The following is an 18,733-nucleotide window of genomic DNA, read 5'->3' as shown; positions in this document are numbered from 1 at the left end:
GGACACAAATCAGATGTCAAGAATTATAACATTCAAAAACCAGTCAGAGAACACTTCAGTCTCCCATGTTACTCGATTACAGACCTAAAAGTTGCAATATTACAACAAAAATCTTCAAAAACGTACTCCAACGAGAGACTGCTGAATTGGAATTAATTTGCAAACTGGACACCATTAAATTAGGCTTGAATAAAGACTGGGAGTGGATGTGTCATTACACAAAGTAAAACTATTTCCCCATGTTTATTTTTCCCCCCTACTGTTCCTCACACATTCTTGTCAACTGCTGGAAATGGCCCACCTTGATAATCACTTCAAAAGGTTTGTTTGTTTGTTTTCTCTCCTGCTGGTAATAGCTCACCTTAACTGATCATTCTCGTTATAGTGTGTATGATAACACCCATTGTTTCATGTTTTCTCTGTGTGTGTGTGTGTGTGTGTGTGTGTATATCTTCCTACTGTATTTTCCATTGCATGCATCTGATGAAGTGGGTTTTAGCCCATGAAAGCTTATGCTCAAATAAATTTGTTAGTCTCCAAGATGCCACAAATACTCCTGTTCTTTTTGCATTTGTCGTTACACCTGTTTTTTTACAATAAAAGGACTTGATCATATTAAATGTGACTATTTTTAAAACCACATTCCCTTAGTAACACCATAGTTATTAAAATCTGATCTATTCCTCAGTCTAGATGAGCCTAGACCAAAATATCAAATCCAACAATATATAAACATTGATGATGTCATGAGTGAGACCTTGTTCTGAGTTTTCCTGTTAGCCCCTGTGTCAATAATACTTCAGTGGAGCCAGGATTCCAGCCAATATGGATAATCCTGCTAAAAGCAATGGATGAAATCTTCGCAGGATTGGGATCTAATTTTGACAGCCAGCCTCTCTCTCCAGTCACCACGAATGCTGTGGTTTCCCTATGAGCGTTCCTCTGAAGTTGAATGATGAAAATAAAATGGTCAGTGTTGCCTTCTGGCTCTCCTGCTCTAGGGCCGTGGTACTGTCTCTGGGATGCAAACAATGAGCTTCCAGCAAAATCTGAATTAAACAACAAACAGGCCAAACTGAGTCTTGATCTTTAGGGTTTGTAAAAAAAAAAAAATTCAAAACATAAAATTTTAAGTGTGAACTGACCTGACAGATTCCCTTAAAAAAATGCAGTCTTCTGCTTTCTTCCCCACAGAATGAGACAGTGCTGTTAGTGACGTTATTATCATTCCCACAACAATTAGTGAGTGGGAATGTGGCACAGAGGAATGAGTCAGGAACCCCCAAGAGCTAGTAACAGTTCTGTCACCCCAGTCTTTTTGTGCCTCAGTGTCTCCAGGTGTAGAATGGGGATACTTTATTGTATACATCACAGGCCTATTGTGAGGTTAATGGGGCAACGTTTGTATGGTACTTTGAACAGGTAAATTTTATATAAAAATGTTAAGTATTTTGACTTGAGTACGTGTCTGTCTGTCCACCTGTTTATTTCACTGCCCTCTGTGGGATAGAATTGGAATCACTCAACTCTGTCATATTGAACAGTATAGGGACTAGGGGGTCTATGCCGGGGTGGCCAACCTGTGGCTCCGGAGCCGCATGCGGCTCTTCAGAGGTTAATATGCAGCTCCTTGCATAGACTCCGGGGCTGGAGCTACGGGTGCCAACTTTCCACTGCTCACTGTTCAACCCCTGCCTCTGCCACAGGCCCTGCCCCCACTTCACCCCTTCCCTCAAGGCCCTGCCCCTTCCCCCTCCCTTCCCCAAGCCTGCCGCACCCCCCCGAGCCTCCTGCATCCTGCATGAGGCACAGGGAGGGAGGGGAGGCGCTGGTGGGTGGGGCGGCTGGCAGGCGGGGCGGGGGAGCTGGTGGGGGCTGCTGACGTGTTACTGTGGCTCTTTGGCAATGTACGTTGGCAAATTCTGGCTCCTTCTCAGGCTCAGGTTGGCCACCCCTGGTCTACGCTGTTGCAGCAGGAGTGTCCGAGTCCTGTCCCGGCTGTTTTCAGTTGCTACGGCATGCAGTAGTGACAACCAGGAAATCCTAAGTGGCCGCGGATTTCTTACAGCATTTACATTATTGTTACAACTAAACCTCTCTTTGAAAATTCCCCTCCTGGATAATAGAATAATCTTCAGGAAGCTACTCCCTTGGAACGTGTACAAGAACAGTAACCAAAACCAAAGAGGGGGGGAAGAACTGTTCAATGGTCTCTCTCGTTGATTTTATTCAGATAAGCAAATAAGCATAATTAATTCTTCCAGAAACCTTTCCCGATGGGGAAGACAGAATAGAAAGTGTCTCTGTGGGCACACTGCATATGTTTGATGATCTAACATTTCTCCTGCAGATCTTTTATGTGCTCCCATGTTTGTGTTTTCTGTAGCATGCTGGAATACTCCCTGGACTTGCAGAATGTCAGTTTCTCAGCTGTTCGGACTGTCCGAGTACTTCGGCCACTCAGAGCCATTAACAGAGTTCCCAGTAAGTCGATTCCCTGTTGTCCTCCCTTTTTCAGTTCGTTTCAGCTCATTATTCCAGACACAGTGCAGCTGAAGGAGCAATAGGGATGCTTTGCATCTTTTTTTCTCAAGTTGCCCTGAAAACATTGGCCTATGTGTCTTAAGTGGGCTGGCTCCTACAGCTACAGCTGGCTCCTACAGTCCTTTTGTAGTTCCTAACGCCATGCTGGTTTTAATGAATAGTCCATCCATCTAACCATCTTTGGAAACAGGAGCGAATTGATAGTCAAAGACCAGCCACACTGTTCCATTTGTTTATTTGGTACGGTGCCGCCTCCCTGCTAGGGAGCTCCTCTCCGAATCACTTTGCAAGGAGATGAAAAGTTCGTTTGGGGGAAGGAGTGGTGTGTAATGTGAAAGGCACTGAGGGGTGTGACTGATCTGGTCTGTGTGTTTGGAGGGGGGCGGGTATAGATCATGAGTGGGGAGCACTTGCCATGCTTGTATTGTTACAATAGTTCAAGGATACACTGTGGACCACATCTTCAGCTCTGCTGCAGCAGCTTTGCATCTTCCCTTCCTCCGCTTCTTAGGACTTGTTTACACAGGGGAATGTATAGGCAGAACTATACAAGTGTGATTATATTGCTGTAGTTATATTATAGCTTCCCCTGTAGACACTCTTACTCTGGAATAAGAGAGCCTTTTTTCCATTTAGGTTATACCGCTTTCAAAGTGATATACCAGTATAGTTGTGTGCCAGTAACTTTCCCCATAGAGACAAGCCTTGAGTCACTACTTAGGATCCCCTAGGGCCATGTTATTTGTGTAAATCAGCAATTCTCAACCTTTTCCACAGTGGGACCGTCCTCCTATTTAGCAACATGGGAAGGGCAAGGTGGAAGCGAGCTGCTGATTGAGAATTCATGATTTGTCTTTCTGGGAGTTAAATGATGCTATGGCCCTCACCAAGTTCCTTATTGTCTTTAAAAAATTATGCGAAACCTTCCTTTCCCCAGAAGTGATGCTCCACAATAGAAACAGCCCCTTCTATGGCCAAACACCAGCAAAAAACGAACCTACCCCAAGTAGAGTTTTGGCCCTAAGAAGACAGAAGTGTCATTGCTGGAGACTCCATGTGCCCACAGGGATTTTGGTATTGCTATTGATTTTAAGTGGAAGGCGTTCAGATGATACAGGGATAGGCAGCAAGATGATACCAGCAGGTAGGTAGATAATAAACTCGGTCCCACTCATAAATTCTAAGAATCATATGTGCTAAATGCGATGCAACATCACTGGAAAAGATACTTTCTATGTGTCTGGAATCCAGTGTATCTAATTCACCATGGTTATCAGCCAAATTAAATCTAAGTCAGAAAGGCAGCCCAGCTGGTTGAACTAGGCTGTCTCTTCAATGGGCGCTACTTGGCCCCTACTCTGTCCAGCGATGTTGGAAATTCCTAGGCTGTAATTATTTTTCTGATCCTGTCTATTAAACATAATCTGGTTTTGCTGTTTGCTGCTGTTTTTATCATTACAGTAGCTTCAGAACCCTGTTTGTAATTTTTCCCCCCTGCAGAATTGATGGATGGTGGAATTTATCTGCCGCTGTCTAACTGTGGATGTAATTCACTTAATGTATTTGCAAATCCTGGGTGATTTATCCCATCTCCTATGTAGTGGAGCTAGAGCAGGATAGAAACATAAGGTGGGAATGGAAGAAAGAGAGTTCTGATAGGTGATAAATGCAAGAACTAGAGCAGGTTGTTTGTTATTTAGGAGTTGTGCAGGGAGGCTTATCCAGTCAGAGGAGGGACAGAGTGGACTGGATGGAGACGACAGCATCCTGTAACAATGAAAAAGGCTTGTTCAGGTACCAAAAGTAAAAGAGGCCACAGTGAAGGTTTCCTTAAATAAAGATCAATACAAGCAAGAGAATGAATGCAAGAGATACAGAGAGAGAGAGAGAGAGAGAGAGAGATGAGCAGAATATTACAGAGATGTCGGACGAAATCAATTTTTTTGTGTAAATGTCAAGTTGGAGTCGCCATCAATTTGTCTTTGGTACAGAACTGAATGTTCCTGAACTTGTAGGAATGAACTGCCATCGGAAGTCCTGTATTTTAAGGAGGAGAAGGGATTTAGAGGAGATAAGAAGAATTAGGAAGGGAAGGAGATTTTAATTTATGCTGAAGGCTCTAGAATTACTCTAGAGGTAATGTGAGTGGGAGGAGCTTACAGGCGAATGGCTGAGTTCAGTCTAGGTTAAGAAAGAAGAGAGTTAAGCTGACAAGTTAGGGAAGGAGAATTTTGAGAGGAAGGGGAGGAGTTCAAAGGGGAAGAAGTGGGTGTGGAAGGATTGTGGGTTAGATACCACGGTGACTGTGAAGAGGTGGGGCTGATGGCAGCATGTAGGGTTGAAGGGAGAAAGTCCCAAGGTCCCTTGCAGGAATTTAGAGGTGAGTGGGGGAGCTGTAGGTGCCTGGAAGACACCCGAGGGTGAAAAGGACATTGGGTGGGAAGACAGTGGGGAGGCTGCAGAAGGGAATTGAGCAGTGAGTGGGTGGAAGGCCACTTTAGAAGGGACAGGGTGGGGAGAGCTTAGCCTGAATGTGAGGAATGAGGAAATTTAAAGGCCACTCCCTCTTTGCCTCAGGTATGCGCATCCTGGTCACGCTGCTCTTGGACACACTGCCCATGCTGGGGAACGTCCTCCTCCTCTGTTTCTTTGTCTTCTTTATCTTTGGCATCGTGGGAGTCCAGCTGTGGGCAGGGTTGCTCAGGAACCGCTGCTTCCTACCTGAGAACTTCAGTCTGTAAGTATGAATAAAGGTTCCCCACCTGGCCTGGGAATTGAGGCCGATCGAAACCTGTCTAAGGGTCAATTCCCCCTTCCATCGAAGCCAATAGGAATGTGCCATTGACTGCTGTGGGACCTGGACTTGGCTGTAAGGAACCACCACTGCTCTGATACTGAATTTCTTCATGGGTTTCATGAAAGGAATGCTCCAGAGGCAGGTGCTCTCTCAGCTCAGTGAGGAATGAGCTTAACAATACATCAGTCTAATAAACCTCTGGCATTAAAATAGGTTTCTGCATTACGTCTCTGTTAATGTGACCTATGTGTCTAGTGGGAATTTCACCCTCTGATCCTGATGTAATGCAAGGAATGGTAATGTCCCAGATTACAGAAATACAATGCAAATGTGAGACTCTTCGGCCTGGAGATCAGTGATTGAGGAATTCCACCTGGCTGAGGAAACAGGCAGCCAGTCTCAGCTGGTATCAGGAGGCTAGTGCCTTAGGGACAGATGAGATGGATAGACTGGGAAGGGACCTTAACTGGGAAATTAGTGACTGGGGAACCTCAGCTAACTGTAGGCTTATTAGTATGTCAAAAGGTAAGTGGCTGAGGGCCATAGACTGAGGTCTGGTCTGTCCTTATAAATTAGGTTGACATAGTTACCGCTATGTATTCACACCCCCGAGAGTCATAGCTATGCTGACCTAACCCCTGGTGTAGACGTGGCTAGGTCAAGGGAATCCGCTCGGGGCGGTGGATTACCTACAGAGATAGGGGAGAAAACCACCCGTTGTAAGAAGCATCTAGACTATGGTGCTCCTGCAGCATTAGCTGTGCCACTGTAGTGCTCATAACGTAGACCACAAAAAGAAAAGGAGTACTTGTGGCACCTTAGAGACTCACCAATTTTATCAACCTTTTTCTTTCTGAGGCCCCCCCAACAGGCTATTTAAAACCTCCACAGCCCACCTGTGCCCCAACAACTGTTCTTATGCGTATACAAGGCAGGGCCAGTGTTGGGGAGTAGTAATCAGGGCAATTGCCCATGACCCCCCACCACAGGGGGCCCCACAAAGCGGAGTTGCTCAGGCTTCAACTTCAGCCCTATGCCGTAGGGCTTTGTCTTTCTGCCCTGGGCCCCATCAAGTCTAATGCCGGCAGACCCCCCCTGGAACCAGCTCGCAGCCCCCCAGCGGGTCCCGGACCCCTGGTTGACCACCACTGGCATAGACCAGTCCTCCTTGCCTGCCTGTAAGGATGTTAGTGGGTATAAGCACATGCACCTGGGATATTCATAGCTGAGAGATACTGGCCTGATGTTTCTGCCTATTGGTACTTAGCGACTGAGAGATCTCCGCTGGTAATGCCCCTTTGTGGGAAGATCTGTGATGATGGGATCTCAGGTGGGAGGTTCATGCCATCTCTCCGTCTGCCCATTTTCCCATTCTATGGTGTGTTGTGTTGCTCTTCTAATCCAATAGCTTTTCACACTCACTCTCCAGTCATGTGTTTGCTCTGGGCTTAACAGGTTTTGCAATTTTTGTAAACAGGATGAAAAACTCAAGAAATACATAAATCAGCACAAACTAGCATAAAGCAGCCAGGAGGTTACTCAGGCTGGGTACTACCTTCCTCTGCAAGTGGTGCAGTTACTCAGTGTGAGCGAGGGTGACAGGATCAGGCCCTGCACGTTCTACGGTAACATGCAAACCAAGTTGATTTCACCCAAATCAGTGCATTATTGCCCCTTTGAGCGGAAGCCAGTTTTAGGCCTTGCAGGACAATTCTGCGTTTGGAGCAGAAATCGGTGACTTGGAGTCCGGCAGTTTCTTTGCGTAATGTGTGTGTTTACCAAATGTACACGAGTCCTGTTTCCTTGAACAGAGGTGGTCACAGACTGCACACAGGCAGCTTGCTCTCTTCAGGTATGACACCCACCTCTGTCCTGTCCCAGAAGCAGCTACCTTTCGCTTCTGTCTCTCTGACCTAGTCTACACTTAACAGCTACAGAAATTCCACACCCTCGAGCACCGTAGCTACGCCGACTGAGCCCCCAGTGTAGACGTAGCTAGGGCAATGGAAGAATGCTTTCGTCAACCTACCTGCCATCACTTGCAGAGCTGGAGTTCCTACAGTGGTGGGAAATCTCTTCTGTCACTATGGGAAGTGTCTGCACTATGACAGTACAGTGGCATAGCTACAGCACGGTAGCTGTGCCTATGTAGCAGCCATAGCGTAGACATGCCCTTCCCCACCCCCCCAAATCTCAGTTGCTTAACAAATGGTTTTCTCTTCCTGCCCCAGGACATTTGTACCTGGGAAACCCCCTGTCTCAAAGCTTCTCTGGGACCACATAGCTTTCAAAGGTGAGCCAGGGCATCAGCTCTCCTTTTGTGCAGCTGCTTTGCCTACAAAAAAACCTCAGCGCTTTCACTGCCAGACAAAGGAGAGCGATTCAGCCAATCAGCCCACGCTATCTCTTTAACAAGGTTCTGGGTGCTAATGAATCAAATGACCCCTAATGGGCAAGATGTTAGCCCCTTTCAGCATAACAGTATATACAATACCAGTATACAAATAATCCAAAGGATGGAGGGTCACAGAAGACAGGACCATGCTCCCTTAAAAATCAACAGCCCTAAATATTCCCTACTCCCAAACAACACCCCAAACTCCACCCAGATATACCCCGCAGGAACCAAGGAGGTTGTGACAACAGTGCCATTTCAGGTACATGGAGCACTGCCTTTAATTGTTGTAGAGTGCTTAGATACCACCCTGCTGGATAGGTGCCTTAGAAAAACCTGGGAGAGAGAGATCGCTCAGACTTCCCAGCTTCAGCATGCAATTACCGCGTGACCTTTTCTGCATGTGCCAAGACACTGAGACCTAAGCCCCATTCAGCAGCTATGACTATTTATTTTATTGCGGTAGCCGTAGCACCTAACGATCCCAACTAGATAACTGCACTGAGCATAGCCTGCATTCTGCTGTAGGCTATGCAAACACACAGGAAGATGCAGTCCCTCCCCAAAGAGCTATTCATGTTCATCAATTTTTAAGCCCAGAAGGGACTGTTCTGATCAAACTTTGTTTGCTGGCTTCCAGTTTCTAACTTATTCTTGCCAGACCACTTGCCTGGAGTATTAACACTTTCAGTACCTTACTGATATTCTGAATGTCCCCTAATACAGTGGTTCTCTACCTTTTCCAGACTGGGACGCCTCCAACTCCGCTCTCCCCTAGTCTTGATCTAGCCTGGGGCAAGGTGGTCATGATGCCCTGATACCTATTCACTAAACCCCAGGAGTGTCAACTCCCAGGCTGAGAACCAGAGCCTTAGTATTCTTCTTCTTAAAGAACCGGTGTCCAAAACATCAAAAGAGACACAACAGAACTACAGTAAATATAACTATGCTCTCACTACTAGAGGGGTGAGGTCCAGATGCAAAACACAGGACCTGAAATGTTGTAGGTAGCCTATGAATCATTTTGCCTGTAAAATTCCAGGAGTTGATCAAGTTGTTACATCCATGCCGAGAGGTAATGGGAGAATCTCAGTGCTCTCCTTTTCAGCTCTGAACAGTGTGTCATGCCTCTTGTAGGTTTCATTCTCTGGGAGGGGAGCTGGAGTTTCATTAACATGGAAAGGCCCTTTAAGTAAATGGGTAATAGAGCAAATGAACTGTTTTGCAGTTAGGTAAAGCCAATGCAGCTACTGGTCTGGGTGCTGTTTAATTGAACCAGAATTCCAGGACTTTAGCTAAGCTTTGGATGGTATTAAAGGCAATTCTGCAGGAATAAACTGGGCCGAACTAGGCTTAAAAATAGCTTTGCAAGCTTTAGTGGGAGTCCAGGTGGCATTAAGGAAATAGCCATTTATTGAGCAAGAATAAGCTAGTTTTCAGCTGACCACGGGGCTGTTTTGTCTCCCCTGGAGCATGTGATTTGGACTTGCTTGTTGTTCCAGGACCACCTTTGGAGGGAATTTTCAGCTTGTCTGACATTGAACTGTCACCTTGAGCCCTGAGCAAGAGAGCTAACAGTGGTGCAGGGAACCTTGGGTGGTGCTTGCCTTGTGAAGGAGTCTATCCAAGCAATGCATTCTCCTGCTGCACAGATGTTCTTAGCAACTCTGGGAGGGCAGAAGATAAATTGGCCTTAACAGACTGATTCCCATCTGACTTCAGTGACAACAACTTCATAAAGGATGTAAAATTTGTGGGCCACATGCTGCTCTCTGTTCCACCAATGTAAACCAGGACTACATCTGGGTGGAGTTACTCTTCTGCAATAACATTAGCAGTGTCACTCCAGAGTTACACCATGGCAGCTAACAGTGGAATTTGGCGCAATGTGTCCAAACTACTTCTCTCACTTCCTCCTCCCCCCCCTTTATTTCTTTTTCTGCTGCTTCTCTTTTTTTCCTTGCCATTCAATAGGTGAAGAGACGCTGTGCGTGCTAGTGATTGTAACAGCAGAGTAAGAGTCATGATCCCTGAGAGCTATTCCTGGCTCCGCCACTGACTCTCTGAGTGACCTTGGGCAAGTCCCTTTGCCTCTCTTTGCCCCAAGCCAGGTCTACACTACAGACACTACAGAGGCACAGTTACATCAGTGCAGCCGTGCTACAGTAGTGCCATACTGTAGACACTTCTTACGAGGATGGAAGGGATTTAGCTAATCCTCCCCTCCAGGCTGCGGTAGCTAGGTTGAGGGAAGACTTCTTCCATTGATCCAGCCACATCTACTCTGGGAGTTAGGCCGGCTTGACTACGGTGCTCAGGGATATGAATGTTTCATGCCCCTTAGCAGTGTAGCTAGGTCAATCTAGTTTTTAAAGTGGTAGACCAGGCCTTAGTTTCCCAACATGGGCTTAATAATATGAAGTCACATCAGAGGGCTTCTGCAGGGTGAATTCAATCATTCGGTAAAATGCTTTGAGATCCTGGATAAAAGCTGTTAGACACCTGTAGTGTTAGTGGTGGTGTTGTTCTCTTGACAGATTGCCTTTAGTCACTGTGCAAAACCCACCCTTGTCTGGTCTCTTTCAGGCCCTACACAGTAGAGATGGAAAGATACTATCAGACAGAGAATGAGGATGAAAATCCCTTCATCTGCTCCCAGCCTCGGGAGAATGGAATGCGTTACTGCCGCAGTATCCCGACACGGAGGGAAGAAGGCCTGGAGTGCACCCTGGACTTCTACGCCTATAACGACACCACTAACACCTCCTGCGTCAATTGGAACCAGTATTACACCAACTGTTCGGCTGGGGAGCACAACCCCTTCAAAGGAGCCATCAACTTTGACAACATCGGATATGCATGGATCGCAATATTTCAGGTGAGCACGGTGGGCGGGCTCCTATTCTCACCCCCGCTGAGAATGAGTACTCACAAGTCAGGTCAAATCTACCTTGATCAGTGCTAGGTTCACAAGTATCTGCAGGACCAGACCTGCTCTCCTATAGCTATTCCACTCCTTGAGCAGTAATGCAAGAGCCCCATAGGCTGCCAGGAGGGCAATTTGATGTCCAGTCTGAAGAAGCCTTCCTCACTTGGAGGGAAATCCACTCCTGTGTAGAAGGTCTATGCACCAGTTAAATCCAATTGAAGGGATTAACTGGGATTTAAGAGGTATACAGGCTTTTCTGCAGGTTCTCTGCACAGCGATAAATTTCACCCAAGAGTTTCCTTCCAACTCAGTTTGTGCATCACTTTTCTTTGCATCGTCAGCTCTTGGGACCCTGGAAGCATCATTGCCATAAGGCTTTTTAACATGAGGTATGTTTCCAATTACCACTTTGAGTGGCATTAAATAAGCATGTTAACAAATGGTGTATGAACCTTTGTAAGCACAATGAATCCATCCAACTATTCTATACTATGCTCATCCCACACTGAAACATACCAGTGTATTTGAGACCAAGAGCAAGGTGCTACTTTAAGCAGGTATCTGGCCCAAGAGGTGGTAGGAAAAGGCCACTTCCAGCTGCGGTGAGAGCAGACTGTGTTAGATTGGTTTACGTCCTTCTCCTCAGCGTGACTCTATTTTAGAGCTACAAAACTTGGGTGACCAAATGCTGCTCCGTTGAGGTTAATTGGAATTTTTGCCACTGACTTTCAGGGAGCAGAATTTTTCCCTCTGAGCTGTAGTACATGGCCTTGGTGCAACCAGATTGTCACTGACCAGTGCGAAGGGCATGAGTGCTGTTCCTCCTGTGCTTAGGCCTATGGGGGTGGTGACTGGTGAGCTGATTGTTCTTTCTCCTGCCTCTCTCAGGTCATCACGCTGGAGGGCTGGGTGGACATCATGTACTTCGTCATGGATGCTCACTCCTTCTACAATTTCATCTACTTCATCCTTCTGATCATCGTGAGTGATCTCTCAGCCCGCCCAGTGGGTAGCACGCCTTTTGCTCAGGCGTACAGGGAAGGACGTAGTGGTGTGAATGGGAAGAGGAGTGGGCAGGAAGGGTGTTGGAGATACCACTTAATCCAGGCTGGGAGAGGTGGAAACCAACTCATTGGAGAACCTGCAGATGAGTTTTACATACATTGGAACAACCCCATTTCTCCTTGTTAAAGGGGGGAAATATGTTGCGTGGGGGTGAATTCCTGCTGTTGTTGTATATCTAGCTGTATTTTGCTGGAGATGAGAACGGAAGTAAGTATAAGTTCTCCTGTTCTACAGTGGGTCCGCCTCCTCCTGTTCGGCAATACGTCACCCTCCTCATCCTTCTTCCTGCTTGGCAGTAGACTCCTCCTCTTTGCCTTTTTATAAAAAAAAAAAAAAAAAAAGTAAATGAAACAGTAAGTGAGTTTCCTGCCGCTGAAAGGTGTCGGCCTGCTCAAACTCTTGGGGTACATGGTGCCTGTCAAAGGCTCCACCCACAAGAAAACACCATCGCTCCTACTTTGATGGAAAGTGTCAGACTGATGGTCCTGGAGGCTGGAGCCCTCAGTGCAGCACACATGCTCAGTTGTGCCTCAGTCCCAACCTGCTGAGGCCCACATCTCTGGAGACTGCTGAGACTGCCCCCTGGGATAGCTTCTGTGTTGTGGACTCCTGTCCTGTTTAGGCATGGACCAAGGCCACCAGAATCACTGCACGTTGGCCACCAAACACCATTGTGCTCATTCGTAGTCGTTACCAACCCAGTCCTGGATTTGAACCGGTGACCTAGAGGTTAAAGGCTGTTTAGTCTATCACTAGTTCTCAGAGTCCTCGAAGGGTTTCTGTTCCTACTCAGTGATCGTTCCTTCTGCTCTGCAACAGATTCGTGTGCTCTGTGCATTCCAAAGACAATGCAGAGCAAGGCATTGATAGCCTGTGCTGTTGTGTATTACGAGGGACTGGGGAGAATGCAAGACTGAGAAGTGATTGGTTGCTCTTTTTAATCAAGGTGGAATAGTGCCCATGATCTACACAACACAGAATCTAATGAAACCCAAGTTTGGAATCAAATATCAAATCCTTGGCTACAGACAGCTGATGCTCTTGAGTAACAATATCCCCATAAATCCTGTTAACAAAGATTTCACAAGCCACCCACACACTGCCAGAAGAAAAAGCCTCCTATCAAAAGGGCTCAGTGCTTTCATTCTAATGCAGTTAATTGTGATAATTACAAGCAGTGTCTGCTGAGACATAAAACAAAATACAAAAAACAAAATAAAACCCCAAAGAGGACCTCAGATATTTAAAAAAAAAAAAAAAAGCAAAGTCTCTTAGTCAAAATAAACTTTCCCTCCTCTTTGATATATGACGTCACCCGTGGAGACCTGGCATGGGAGGCCCCACAGTGGGGATTCTGAGAGGCTGTCTCCTGCGTGCCCCTCAAGGCAGACAGGACAGGGGGCCGCCCACCCTGTGAGTGAGTCAGGGTGTGATGTCTACTCTTTACTGAAATATTAGCCCTTGCCTATGGTGTATCAGTGTCAGATGTGTCCAGCCTCCACTGCTCCTACACGTTCACACACACACCCACATCCATGGCCCTCTCACCCCCACTTTTTGTGTCCTTCTGCTGGCTGCCACCACCATCACCTCCTCACTGAGCACAAGTTGCTTCTATCCTCACCTTTAAGCTCCTCCTCTGCATGGCCCTGCTTTACCTTGCGAAAGTCATTTCTTCTTGTGTGTCCACCCCACCATTTGCTCCGTCAATGACGCCAACCTCCATCGCCTGCTTTTCCCACAAGCACCGTCACATTGTCTCCTGTCCTCTCCCTTATGTTGGGGGAAAAACTCCCCCAACAGATTTCACAAAGCTGCCACTTCATCTTCTTTCAGATCCCTGCTTAAAACCCATCTCTGCTGTGATGCCTGCAAACCACCGTGATCTGTCTTTGGCTGAACTAGTGACCATGTGCGATTTCTGAGATCACCCTTACAACTAACACACACACACATTTCTGTTTATTCACCTGTCCGCAATATCCTATCTTAAATTTTGAGCAACCTGGGGCAGAGACAAGCTGTGTTATTTGTTTGTTCAGTGTCTAGAAGAGCTGTGCGAACAACTGATTGCTTGGTTCAGTGGCCAAACCAAAAAAAAAAAAAAAAAGGCGGGGGACGGACATTATTCTAGTTGACCCAGAACAAAACTTTTCAATTTTTGGAGAGAAATGTAAATGTCGAAAAAAATGTTTTGCATCAAGGAAATCCATTTGGTTCAACTCAAAATGAAATCTTTTGTTTTCAAAGGGTTTTAACTTTTTTTTTTCCAAAATAAAATTGAAGCATATTTGAAATGCAAAGTCATTTTGAATAGAAAAATCTAAATGTTTTGTTTCAGCTATTTTTTCCAGCCAAAACCGTTCAGCAAATTCGGCACAACTTTGTAAAATATTTTGGTAGACCCAAATGTGCATTTATTTATTTTTTGGTGGGGGAAAAAAACCCTTTTGTCTGAAAAGTGTTGGCCAGCTCTACTGACTAGAACAATGGGTTCTGATCCCTGTTTGGGGTCCTTTGTTTCCATTGTGGTAGCAGCTATCAAAAGTCATCACACACATACCCTGTCACCCTCTCTCTTGGGCTGATGGCATCTTCTGTTCTCCTTTAGGTGGGCTCCTTCTTCATGATCAACCTCTGCTTAGTGGTCATCGCCACCCAGTTCTCTGAGACTAAGCAGCGAGAGAGCCAGCTGATGAAGGAGCAGCGAGTCCGCTACCTATCCAATGCCAGCACGCTGGCCAGTTTTTCGGAGCCGGGTAGCTGCTATGATGAACTTCTCAAATATCTGGTTTACATTGCCCATAAGGCCAGCAAACAGGTGGTCAAAGGCTATAGAGAGGCAGGGTTCAAACTGGGTCTCCTCTCCAGCCCGAGGAATAAGAGTGGGGCCGAGAGGCAGTCGTGCAAACATCGGCAGAGGAAAAGGTCATCAGTGCACCATCTGATTCACCATCACCACCATCACCACCACCACTACCACTTGGGAAATGGGAACTTGCGGGCACCACGCGCCAGCCCTGAGATCAGCGATGTGGAAACCGGCTCACTCCACAATGGCACCAACAGGCTCATGCTCCCTCCCGCAACATCTAATCCCCATTCTGCCCCCAATGCTGCTGCAGAGTCCGTGCACAGCATCTATCATGCAGATTGCCACTTTGAGCCCGTCCGTTGCAGGTCATCCCTCCTTCAGCCTGGCTTGAGTTTACCAAGCCCAGAGGTGCTCCCCAAGAATGTGGTTGGCAGCAAGGTCTATCCCACCGTACACCCAAGCACCTCCCATGAGATGCTGAAAGAGAAAAATGTAGCAGATTCTACAGTGAACCCTGGGGCCAGCACGCTAACCAACCTTAATATCCCTCCTGGGACGTACAGCACCATGCACAAGCTCCTGGAGACCCAGAGTACTGGTGAGTGCTGGAGCTGAGGGTCAGCCTTTGGTTGCATTCCAGAAATAAGACCTAAGTCCCAATTTTTTTTTCTTTCCACTGAATCTTTCCAGGATTCTTTTCAGTCCACAGTACAGGTACAGGAGCTGGCTTTCCAGGTAAGGCCAAGTCAGAATCTTCCCGCCTGCAAAATGCATCCTGAGTTCAGATCCTGAGTGGAAGTCTCTGTTTCCCAGCTTTGCACCAGCAAACACCTAGGGCAATGGACTATCAGGAAATCTGTGTTTTTCGTAAGAGTTTGTCTCGCCTAGCTCTTCTCCCCAGTCCCGCTGACCACCTCAAATCATAGCATTTCCTAATCAAACTAGAGCTGGGCCCAAGCCACAAAGTGCAGATCTGGATCTCAACTTGCCCAAAGCGCAGGGGTGTTCTGGCCCATCTGTAGGCAGAACACTGCCCTCAGTGCTGGCTGTACTGCCCACTCTTTGATGTTTGGTTTGGGTTTGGAGAGCTGCCTCTCTAGGTGCTGATATTGCTCCCCATTACTGTAGTATCTGAGTGCCTCACAGATTGGAAAGACTTTATCCTCATAATGCACCCATGAGTACGGTTATCCCTATTGTACAGAGAGGGAACTGAGGCTCAGAGAGATTCTGGGCCTGATTTTGAGAGGTTTTGATCACCTACAACTGTAAGTCAAGGCAATGACAACTGCGGGGCTCAGCATGTTTGAAAATCAGGCCCTAAGTGACTTGCTCAGAATCTCGCCAGAAGTCTGTGGTAGAGCCAGGAACTGAACCGAGGTCTCCGGAATCCCAGTCTAAGACCTTCTCTGTATGACACTACTTCCCCCTTTACACCCTGGGGTTTGGGAACATAGCCAAACCTTGTTCAAACTCTCTCAGCCTCTGGGGTCTGGAAGTCCTTCTAGTAGAAGCTTTCTGGCATGTCCACTTTCTGTCACAGTAAAACAAAAAAACCCAAAACCAATGGCCTTTCGCTCTGTTTTAACCTTTCCAGTTCGCCCTCCTGACTGGAACCTTGTGTGTGAAGTGGACAAGGTTTTCCAGTCATTCCAGAACCCCACAAGTTATTTGAGTTGGGCTCTGAAAATGGGCAAAGGTTTTGGGGTGGGGGCAGGAGAGCTTGGTTTTTATTTCACCTAACCTGGATGGTGATACTGTGGCTGCGTCAGGCACGAGCGTGCAGACGTACACTCCTGTTCCTCTTGCAGGCAGCTATGATAGAAGCATATCCTGCCTGTACAGTCAAGCGAAGGAACCATCTGTCAGCTGGGAGCTGCCATTGTGAGGAACGATTTGAGAATCATATGTTTAGGGGGAAGTTAGTAATTCTGAAGTATCAGCAAACAGCAGGAGTATGAAAGTCACTCGCTGGCTGTTGCACTGTCTCTAATTACAACACCTAACGCTCCAGGTTCTGGAGGAGCTGATTGCTTTCTGTTAGCCCTAATAGCCAAAGGTATAATGTGGTGGTAAGGATCCCTTGGCTGGTGAAAATGTCTCACTGTGGGCAGCAGAAAACCACTTAGTGTATAAAGGGAAGATCCTTGGAGTATAATGTTTCTGCATGACCCTCTTTAACCTGCTCGGGACGTGCAGTACCAGGGTTGGGGGAATCTAAGCAACTGGGGTTTATAAGAGAATAATTCCTGAAATTGGGAGATGCTCAGAACAGGCATCGGGCCTTGTTATTTATTTGTTAGCTGTAATGCCCGCTATGTGCTTTCTAAACACTTCTAAAGGACAGATCCTGATCTGTGGATCCTGCCCCCACAGACCAAGGATAAGAAAAGGAGAGTGGGTATAGCTGAGCAAATAACTGATTTTTTTGGTTCCCTGGCAATTCTGAAAAATCAATATGAAATTTCATTGCGGGTCAAATCAAAAACAAAATATTTCAACAGTTCTGGTGAATCAAAATGTTTTTTTTAAAGTTTTTTTTTATTTTGTGTCAAACTAAATGTTTCATTCTCCCCACAATGAAATGTTTCGTTTCAATGCCATGCCCAGTTTGGGCTTTTTTTTCAATAAATGTGAAGAAAATTTCAAAATGAAAAGACCAAACGTTTCAATATTTTCGGAATTTTTGTTGTTTTTTGAAACAAACGGGCGAAACTGACACGAATTCATGAAATGTTCTGGTGTCACTGATTTTCGCATTTTTTGGCTGACAGATGTGGTCCAGCTCCAATTGTGGGTGGTACTGGGAATAAATAATATCATTAGTGAGAAAGCAGAGTGGCGCTGGGATCTTGGAGAGGGGAGTGAGGAAGCTGAACAGCCCCTGAGTCTAAAAGAGAAGCTCTGAGCTTTTATGGATGTGTAGGGTGATAGCTTGTCCCCAGCCCACAAAGGACCCCTTGCCAAACCCAGAGTCTCTTTTCCAGGCAGTTTTATTTCTCAAATATAGGCAAAAACCCCACAAACACAGCTCCTCAGTCCAGCCTGGGCTATAGCTCCCAGGGGCGTTTTCCCTTTGCCTCTCTCAATTCCTCCTGCTTTAGGGCCTATGGCAGGATTCTCCTGTGCTCTGTTCACTGAGCACGGCCTCCCAGGGCGCTCTCTCTGGAAACCCTTTCCCCCCTCCCAGGTTCCCACTACAGCAGCCACTCCCAGGGAACTTCCTACTGCTCCTGCTCCCACTACCCAGGTCTCCTGTCTGACCCGTTTCCCTAGTCTCAGGGAGCATGCAGTGAAAGCTCTCTCTGCCCCTTTTGGGACTGACTCTCAGGCCTGACTCACCTTCTCTGATAGCCCAGCTGGTGGTCAGCTGACTAGCCACAGCTGCCTTGGTCTTTTCCCTCTTAAAGGGCCAGTGCTGTGACAAGGAGCAAGAATATAACTTCTCTCTGGCCTTCATGCAGACTTAGGGACCAAGCGGTCTCCTGTCAGCCTGTACAAGGAGGATCTAGACAGAGAGCATCACATGGTAATAAAATGAATGTGGAGTTCCTGTCATTTGAACCCTTAGCTTCCCTGACCCAGCATGCAGGGAACAGACTCCTCTTACCTCGGCTTATTTGTGTTTTAGGTGCCTGTCAAAGTTCTTGCAAAATTTCTAGCCAGTGTGTGAAACTGGACAGTGGTTCCTGCAACCCAGACAGCTGCCCCTACTGCATCAAGACTCTGGCTCGTGACCTGGAGCTCACGGACAATGAGACGGCAGACTCGGACAGCGAGGGGGTGTATGAATTCACTCAAGACGTCCACTACAGCGACCAGAGGGACCCTCAGCGAGGGAAAACCAAGGGAAGGAAAACCAGCCAAATCCTGGCTTTCTGGAAAGTGGTGTGCGAGACATTCCGGAAGATCGTGGACAGCAAGTACTTTGGCCGGGGGATCATGATTGCCATTCTGATCAACACCCTCAGCATGGGGATCGAGTACCACGAGCAGGTGAGCAGAGCCCATTCTGTGTTGTACAGAGGCTAGCTAGACGCTCCCTGGAGGGAGAGGGCTCAGCATGGAGACTTCATTAGCACAGTCTTCTCCTGCTCTCGTAGCCTTGCGGGGGGGATTTTTTTTTTTTTTTTTTTTTTTTACCATGAGCCGCGTGATTAACCTTGACCCCTGCTTAGTTGCTTGCCA

General features: G+C 46.8%; 1 protein-coding gene across 1 annotated transcript in view; it reads left to right on the top strand.

Moving 5' to 3' along the window:
• Positions 1-18,733, top strand: part of CACNA1G (calcium voltage-gated channel subunit alpha1 G) — a 274,461-nt gene that overhangs the window by 138,463 nt on the left and 117,265 nt on the right. Inside the window, exons 4-9 of the mRNA XM_074971576.1 lie at positions 2,387-2,484; positions 5,122-5,281; positions 10,323-10,614; positions 11,554-11,646; positions 14,342-15,143; positions 18,177-18,541. Coding sequence (XP_074827677.1) covers positions 2,387-2,484; positions 5,122-5,281; positions 10,323-10,614; positions 11,554-11,646; positions 14,342-15,143; positions 18,177-18,541 — 1,810 coding nt within the window. The remainder of the gene's footprint in view (positions 1-2,386; positions 2,485-5,121; positions 5,282-10,322; positions 10,615-11,553; positions 11,647-14,341; positions 15,144-18,176; positions 18,542-18,733) is intronic.

This window comes from Natator depressus, chromosome 14, assembly GCF_965152275.1.
Source record: "Natator depressus isolate rNatDep1 chromosome 14, rNatDep2.hap1, whole genome shotgun sequence".
NCBI classification, from domain to species: domain Eukaryota; kingdom Metazoa; phylum Chordata; order Testudines; family Cheloniidae; genus Natator; species Natator depressus.
Note: the sequence above shows the minus strand (reverse complement) of the source record. Positions and strands in the feature narration are given on the sequence as shown.